The sequence below is a fragment of the Ricinus communis genome, chromosome 5 (genome assembly GCF_019578655.1).
Source record: "Ricinus communis isolate WT05 ecotype wild-type chromosome 5, ASM1957865v1, whole genome shotgun sequence".
Taxonomy (NCBI): domain Eukaryota; kingdom Viridiplantae; phylum Streptophyta; class Magnoliopsida; order Malpighiales; family Euphorbiaceae; genus Ricinus; species Ricinus communis.
Genome location: NC_063260.1, coordinates 13,008,315 through 13,017,397, shown reverse-complemented (window position 1 = coordinate 13,017,397; position 9,083 = coordinate 13,008,315). Strand labels below are relative to the sequence as shown.

Genomic DNA, 9,083 nt, shown 5'->3' with positions numbered 1-9,083 from the left:
TAAATTATGTAAACTAGAAAAGGCAATCTATGGGTTGAAACAATCTCCAAGAGCATGGTATGCCAAACTAAGCCTCTTTCTTTTAAATATTAATTTCAAAAAGGTTACCTCTGATTCCTCTATGTTTATCAAACATACACACACACGTACTATTGTTATCCTTGTATATGTTGATGACATTATAATAACAGGTAATGACGACCAAGAAATTGAAAAGGTTAAGCAAAGTCTAAAAAAGGAATTTGACATCAAAGACTTAGGTCAGTTGTCATATTTCCTTGGAATAGAGATGGCGAAATCAGATAAAGGGTTGTTCTTATCTCAAAGGAAGTACGTTCTCGATCTACTAAAGGAAACTGGGAAACTAGGAGTCAAGCCAGCCAATACTCCAATGGAGACCAATGTCAAACTTAATTTGGAAGATGGTGATCCTGTCTTGGACATAGGCCAATACCAGCACCTGGGAGGGAAGTTGATCTATTTAACCGTAACAAGGCCTGACATCGCTTATGCAGTAAGTATGGTGAGCCAATTCATGCACGCTCCCCGCACCAGCCACTCGGAAGTCATTGACAGGATACCTAGATACCTCAAGGACACCCCAGGACAATGAATATGGATAAAGAAAAATAACACTAACAGCATAGTTTTTCTGATGCAAATTGGGCAGGGAGCTGCAATAGAAAATCAACTACAGGTTTTTGCACTTTTGTAGGAGGAAATTGGTAACCTGGAAAAGTAAGAAACAAAGTATTGTGGCAAGGTCAAGTGTAAAAGCGGAGTATCGAGCCATGGCCTCTACAGTTAGCGAACTTACTTGGATCAAGTAAGTCTTCCAGGATTTAAAAATCGAATGCAATGAATCTATGAAAATGTACTGCGACAATCAGGCAGTACGACATATTGCATCCAATCCAGTATTTCATGAATGTACCAAACACATTGAAGTGGATTGTCACTTCATCAGAGAGAAAGTACAATCAGGCGAAATTGAGACACCCTTTGTCAGAAGCCATGATAAACTAGCAGACATATTTACGAAAGCTCTTGATAAAAATAGTCACCAAACCATACTCAGCAAGATGGGTTCCATCAATCTCTACAAACCCAACTTGAGGGGGAGTGTTGAAGACAGTAAACATAAAGAACAAGAAAAGGAGCCTTAGACACTGCACAAGCAGAAAAGCCTGTGCAGGGTCACTCATCACAAGCTATCAGGAAAAGAAGCAACCGCCCGTGTAACAGGGAAAGATCACTTCAACCTTTCCTAGAAACAGAAAGGGATGTTGGACATAGTTTACAAGGCAACCAATGTATAGATTAGGCTACCATTACATCTTATGTATATATACTCAAACAACAGATTGTAATCTCAGAATTCTACAAATAATAAAATCAGTTTCTTCATAGATTACTTCATTTCAACACTATTGTATTTCCCAGCAGATAAGATCCTAGTAAAAGGTATAGATGGAGAGTCAAGAAGGACCCAAATAATGATTTTGGGTGAGAATAAGAGGGCTAGGATAGAATGCTCATTACTAATCGCTTCCACTAATATGGTTCAAATTTTCAGTTGTGCTATTGCCTAACTGAGGAAGGATTGAAGTTAAAAGTTTTGGTTGTGGGTTGAAGTCAGACCATTCTTGTATGTTCAGTATCCAAATAGTAGCTCAAATTCACCCACAACAATCAATTGGTTGTTTTTACCCAATCTCTACAAGCTTCTACTGCATATTCTAACAATGCAGATAGAAATGTTGCAGCCTCTGGACTGCCATTATATATCTATATGCACTTGCTAAATCTCACTTCAAAGATCCTCTATTCTCTTATTACAATTGTATTCTGTTGGGAAAAAAAAATTATATAATGGAACGTAAGGAAACATGAGGATGTCCTTTTTTCTTTTTCTCAAGAAAACCAGCAAAAACAAAAGCAGTGAAAAAAAGAGCAAAGAAGAGTTGCAGTAAAATTTTGGTAATTAAATATGTAGGCTTTGAAGCAGGCTTGCACAGGCATGGTGTTTTTTTCTTTCTCCACCAATTCCTCCCCTTCCTCTACAATGGGGTCAGGATATACATCTTGCAAGCATGAGGAGCAACATATGCAGTTAGGCCAAAACGCTTTCTCATCGAAATAAATGAATGCTGCAATTAGAGAAACAGAAAGAATATGAGCAATTCAAGAAAAACATTCTCAGTACAAATTATCTGAAAAAAGGACTATTAAGGAGTTTCTTTAATGGTTTATCATATGCGGGTTATCCACATACTTTTATGTCCTTCAGAGATATTAAGAACACATTACTTACTGCCCACAAGTCTCTGATATTAACAGGAGTAATTGGGGAAAGTCCAACTTCCCTCCATCCTACTGATATAGGAGCCTTGGACCCACTCCTATTCCATAACAATATAACAATTCTTTTCCTCGACAATGGCCCTGCCCAAATCTGCGTCAAATTGAAATGAATGGCACTTGTACATAAATTTTCCTCGAGAAAAATTGGGGGAGTTATTGCTCATGAGGCAGAAACTATGTTCAGAACATACCTCTAGACCGGCTCCCGATCGTATTTTCCTGCCTTGAATTCCAAGTGGATCTTGATTAACGTCTATTACCTCCTTGTTTCCAAGGATTCTAAGAGTTTGTTTACTTGCGGATCGGACATCACACCCAATGAGTAGAGGAGCCTATCACAACCAAGGCTTGGATATTATTATACCAGTTGCAGGAATGGACACAGAAAAAGCTCAAACATAGTACTCACTTTCATTAAAGCCCAAATACTAAAATGAGAGCGGTACTCCTCTAGACTCATTCCTCCATTGCCCACTTCTAACATGTCAGGATCTATATAGTAATGATCATATCTTATATTAGCAGTTACAAATATATAAATAATGAAGTTAGGCTATGAACCTTTCGAGCTCAATAGTATTAAGTTTGAGCAAAAATTATTGATCATCATACTACTGATAGAATCTTGAACCAAACTTTAATTTTACCATTCCACCTGCCAGGTCCGGCATATCTTCCCCAAATGTTGTTTTCATCTGCGAGTGATGTGACACTGAAACAAAGAATGTAAAAAAATTCAACTCAATATCATGCTTGGAAAAAAAAAAAATCAAAGCCCAGAAAGGAGAAAGAACCAAAAGGTAGCACCTCTCCCAATTGTCTTTGATGTCCCCTGTAGTTCTCCAAGCGTTACCATACCGGCCAGCCCATTTTGCTGGATCCTCTTGTCCCCTGTGATAAGGTTGGTGTGTTAACATTCTTATCAGATAATATCAAATAGTTTCCTGATATATTTCTAGTATCAATATATTGCAGCCAAATTCTAATTCTGGACAACATTATCAAACTGAATGCAGGTATGGGATAAGAAATGTGCACAAATTCACAACAACAGAAAGAAAAAATAGGGCTAAGTTGATGGTGTCATATAGTATAGTGGCGTACCATTCACATAAAGAGTAAAAAATCGGCCGGCCTGCCTTATGCAATGCATAGCTCATCCTGGCATATCTGTTTCCAAGGAGGATATAAATAATTTGGCACAATCACTGTATTTGTGAAAAAGATTATAGCTATAAGATACCAATTTCCCTCAAATCTAATGTATTTGGAATTGAATTAGCTTATAGCTGACCAGACTGGGTGAAATTACTTGATAAATTATTCTACCCTCTTCACAAAAAAATGGTACCTGATTTGAGGTTTGGAACCATCATGGTAGCAGTTATCATACTTCAAGTAGTCAACCCCCTGTATGCACAGGCATTAAATTGAAAAATAACCCATCTTTTCAGGTTTATAATCTCACCCCTAGAGCAAAAATAAAAGGACAAAAACAGACGCTCTTTAACAACCTCCACTATGTAAATAAGACACTACTAACCCACTGGGCAAAGGTTCTTGCATCCTGCTCTTCATGCACAAGGGAACCTGGCATTTTCTTGCTGCAGGTTGTATAACTGAGGAGATAGAGAAAATGGAAATTTCCGGAAGTCATTGATAAAAATTGCCAGGATTGGTCCAGGTCTGTTGATCATTATGCTGTATAAATTAATAGATATTTACCCTGCATCGGAATATATGCCCAGTTTTAAGTCTCTTGAATGAACATAATCTGCAAGGGCCTTGATTCCAGAAGGAAAGGTAGAAGATTTTGCCCTCAGATTGCCCTTCGAGTCTCTGTTCTCTTCAGCCCAACAGTCATCTGCGCTTTTTAAAACCATTAAAACAATGTGTCACATACTAATTATTAGAATAATTTTAGATTACTAATATGACTAAAATCCCTTGATTATTATTAGCTCATTAGTCCAGGCTATTAAATGGTTTTTGGCAACCTTATTTTCATTTTTCTGGTATATTAGTAGTTTGTTATATGTTTTTGCTGATCAGCTAACCTACTGGGAATTTGCAGCTCTAGTTCTTATGCTTAGAGAATTATATGTCCACTTTGAGTTCCGTTCTTTTTGTTTTGCTAAGAGAGTTTGCAACGAGCGGCAGATTGGATAGCTTCCAATGTTCTTTCTGGTTCATTGCCTGCTTGCTAGACCACTGAACAGTACCTCCTTTGGAGACTTTAGAAACAGTGATGTTTCTGTTAATAATATTTGACAGTTACCAAAAACAGAAAAAGAAATCGTCTAATCTTTCTGCTTAAAGGAAAGTCTGCATACCAATATTCACATATTTGTATCCAAGTGCAGCCAACCCAGTTGAAATAAGTGCATCCGCTGTTCTCAGAAATCAAGCACAAAAAAGAAGAAGAAAAGAAAAAACAAGGTCAATGTTGAAAGAGGTTTGTTCTTTTATTTAAATGAGTTGAAATTATGAGATGAGATCAAAGAAATGCATTGCAGATGAGATGTCTATTTACAAGACCAAAACTTCACATCCAAAAGTAAGCTTCAATGCCACATTAACTAAAGCTAGACTTTCTCTTTTATATTCTTGATTTTTCAGTGGATCTTGATAGACGTTGCATCCACCGGTCCACTTCAAACAATCCTAACACCATTTAACTAACTTTTGGAAATTACATAGCGCTGCATTTCTACTTGAGTACAATATGGGAAGAGTACGAATTGTGCAAGTACTCTTTTGTAAGAAAGAAAAAAATAAAAAAGAAAAGAAAATGCCATGTTAGATGATGCTCCACAACCATAAATAAAGAAAACAAGTAGTCATGACGAAATTAAATAAGATACCAGTATAGAAAATTCAAAGTACTCTGGATAATTGAAATTACAAACCAAGCATTTAGAATAGTGCAAAAATTTGAACAGTTATGGACTATATTGAAAAGTATAAATACTTGTTGGGGTTGGTCGTAGTCACAATTCGTAAACAATATTGGGTCCAAGACATGTTCTTTAGTCCAATCCGTCTTACGTAATACCTTTCTTAACTATCTTATACCTATGCATATTTATATATATACACTGCCAATAAAATATTGTATCATTGAAAGGGTTAGTAAAACATAATTACATAAGATTTCAACACAGTACCGTACGAATTGCATTTTTTGTTTAAAGAAGAAAAGAAGTAGAAGAAGAAGAAAGAAAGAAAGAAAGAAAGAAAGAATAGAGTTGATCAATTCTAAGGAGAACTCATTCTAAGTAAAAGGAGAAAGTAAAGAAACGGGTACCAGTAGTCTTGACAGTCCACTCATCTATATTACATTGGAAGTGATTCCAGCTATTCCAGCTGCACCATAAAATAAAAAATTAATTAACAAATTGATTATCGATTAAGATCCTTCAGACTTTGACAGAGTCATCTTGGAAAGAGAGATAAGAAGATGAATAGAGAAAGGGGATATACGTATACATTACATATTCATTTATTTATATAATAAATGTTCACGTACCCCATTGGTGGTGTACGACCCACGCCATTTGCAAGAAGGAACTGACTGTAATGATCTTCTTCACTGCTGATATTCTTTGAAATGGCGCTTGTGCATAAAAGAAGAACAAGAACAAGAACAAAAACGTACCCGATTCTAACTCTTGTTTTCATCTTTGTGTATGTATATGTGAGCTATGAAACAATTGATTAGAAAATAGAGATGAAGAAGATTGAGTGAATTGAAGAAGAGAGATGGCTAAATAGATAGGGAGTGTGGTTTTACTGCGGAGGATGTCGGTGGGAGGAGACACGGCGTCCTGAAGTTCTGACGAAATCCAGGGATTGTAGGGACGTGCTTTCTATTCGTCAAAAAGTACAATTTATACAATTTTTGCTGCAGTAAAATTATCAGAGGAAGCATCCGTTTCTATCTTTTCTACCAAACAATGGACAATTTAAATGCGCCCACTATCATCGTAACAACTAATTTTAAAAAAGCTTGTGTTTTCTGCGGCTGATATTTATCTTATTTATTATAATTATTAGTTATATATTATATTTAATTTTTGTAATTAATATTTTAAATTTCTAAAGATATTGTTTAATTTCATTAATTTCTTCCACCTTTAACTTTTTTAATTAAACTAGTAGTTTTAATTCTTTTAATTCGTGTATCTAATTTTGACATATAAAATTATTATTTTATATATATACTTATTTTTAATACATAAAATTCAAATTTATATGTAATTTTATAATTTTTATATTAATTTATTAATTAATGAGTTATATTCCTAATTAAACATTCATTCTAATCCTAAAAAATAATATATTAATAATAAATTTATTTATTTGAAAAAGTATATTAATTATATCTTAATACTACAATAATTAATAATAAATTTTTAATTAAATAATAATTTTAATTATAAAAAATAATATTCTTAGATATTATGTTTACTAATAAATTAATTTTTATATTATTATAATAATTTTTAATTTTAGAAAGTAGTAATATCAATTATATTAATAGTATTAATTTATACAATATTAGAATTAATAAATAAATATTTTAAATAATTTTATATTATTGAACTAATAAAATTAAAAAAATTAAATACATTAAAAAATAGTTAGTTTGCTATTATTTTTTAAAATATTATAAAAATTTTATTAAATTGTATTTATAAACTTGATTTTATAATAGAAAAATGCATGGATAATTTTTTTTGACATGTATGTTTCATTTTGACACATAAAATTTTTGTTTTTACATGTACACTTATTTTTGAAACATGAAATTCAAATTTATATGTAATTTTATAATTTTTTTATTTTTTTATTGATTTATAAGTTACATTCCTAATTAAACACTGACTCTAATCCTAAAAATAGTATATTAGTTATTATTTAATATTATATTAATTAATAAATAATTTCTTAATCTGATCATGATACCAATTTTATTCTAAAAAATAGCATATTAATTATATTTTAATTATATTAACTAATAAATTAATTTTATAATTAAATAGTAATTTTAATTCTAGAAAATAATATCTTAAATTGTATTTTTAATATTATATTAATTTTAAATTATATAATAAAATATTTAATTCTACAAAATAGTAATATCAATTATATTGATATATTAATTTATATAATATAAGAATTAATTAGTAAATAATTTTTGTATTATTACATTAATAATATTTTAAAATTCTAAGAAATTAAAAATATTAAAGATAGTTAGTTTGCTATTATTTTATAAAATTTTATTAATTATTATTAAAATTTTATTAAGTTATATCTATCAACTTGATTATACAATCAAAATAATAATAAGGACCATACGGATAAACAACTAATTTTCTACTAAATTTGATTAATTTCTACTAATAATATTGAATGATATGGTAGCAAGTTCTAACTTAAAATCTCTGTAATTTTGATAAGTGAAAATATAATAATGTTACCTATTTGAAATTTTTTCTTTTAAAAGAAAATCTCTCAACCCTAAACACCACTCAAAATATCAAGCAGTGGTTTTCCGCCATATACCCTTTCATTTTCTTTTATTCTATCTAATTTTATTTTAGCCTCATTATTCATAATAAAAAATGATCTTAGGATCTATATATCGATGTTTACTATTTTGGATATATTTTATTTGACTAATTTATGCAACTAGTAGCTGTTAACTGATAAATTAAAATATTTACTATTTTGGATATATTTTGTTTGACTAATTTATGCAACTAGTAACTGTTAACTGATAAATCAAAATATTTCATAAAAGATTTTAGTTGTTACTGTTAATATATTAAATTACCATTAAAAATATAATTTATTTTTAAATAAATTATATATTTATTATGAAATATAATATAATTAAAATATAAATTAATTTATAATTTATTATTAATAATTTAATAAAAATAATATAGTATAATAAATAAAATAATAAAAATACTATCAATGAAAATATAGAATATAAAATAATAATGAACAAACCTGATGGGCCCGTAGGCGAGGAATTCTTGCGAGCTAGTGCCCATCAGGTCCGTTGGCAGTAACATCGCATGCCCGCCAACCACCACCGGTGAGCCAGCCCGCATGCATGAGCTATTTTTGAATTTTCTCGAAAATGAGCCCAAGTGGGCTAACCATATCTCGAGAAATACTCTGACATCCAGGACGGGACAGGGCTAGGGTGTTGCAGATCAATTCCGTGGATACCAATGCTTATCTTGCAGCCCAGACATGCTCCCGTGCCTAGGCTCTCCAGCCCCCAGTAATAAATTAGGAGAAGATTTAAAAAAAATTAATACTTTTATAATATTATTATCTAAAATTAATATTATTGACAATTGATATATTTTCTTATAATCTTATATTTCGGTTGATAATATACGAGTTTTATATAATAGTGATAACTTACTTTATAAAAATTAAAATATGTATCAAATAAAAATATACAACAAAAACAGAAAATAAAATTGAAAGAAAAAATGACAAGTTAAGATTTAATGTATATTACTGTTAGATTAGAGCTTTGATAAAAGAAATGTTTAATGTTAAAGAAACTTAAATAGATAGAGTCTGGTTACATTATTTTTATTAGAAATATTAATTTTTAATAATACCATATACTAGTTCATTAAAATTAATAGGCTTTTATAATATTTGTGAATTTTCAATTTTTTAAT

At 31.0% G+C, this 9,083-nt stretch overlaps 1 protein-coding gene across 1 annotated transcript; it reads right to left on the bottom strand.

Annotated features, from left to right (window-relative positions):
* Positions 1–1,806: 1,806 nt before the first annotated feature.
* On the bottom strand, positions 1,807–6,310 carry LOC8278538 (alpha-galactosidase). The gene is made up of 14 exons (XM_025157329.2): positions 6,158–6,310; positions 5,894–6,066; positions 5,672–5,730; positions 4,698–4,754; positions 4,090–4,228; positions 3,908–3,983; positions 3,716–3,774; positions 3,469–3,534; positions 3,172–3,255; positions 3,012–3,076; positions 2,774–2,856; positions 2,556–2,696; positions 2,315–2,455; positions 1,807–2,150 (listed from the first exon to the last, which is right to left on the bottom strand). Exons 1-14 carry the CDS (start codon positions 6,293–6,295, stop codon positions 2,061–2,063), a joined length of 1,371 nt encoding a protein of 456 aa, XP_025013097.2. The 5' UTR covers positions 6,296–6,310; the 3' UTR covers positions 1,807–2,060.
* Positions 6,311–9,083: the final 2,773 nt, after the last annotated feature.

Coding starts and splice junctions, on each gene's coding strand:
- LOC8278538 (XM_025157329.2), bottom strand. CDS start 6,295: ATGCTTCCTCTGATAATTTTACTGCAGCAAAAATTGTATAAATTGTAC. Junction 3,984..4,089: donor GGCATATATTCCGATGCAGG/GTAAATATCTAT, acceptor CTATCTCCTCAG/TTATACAACCTGCAGCAAGA. Junction 2,456..2,555: donor GATCGGGAGCCGGTCTAGAG/GTATGTTCTGAA, acceptor AATTTGACGCAG/ATTTGGGCAGGGCCATTGTC.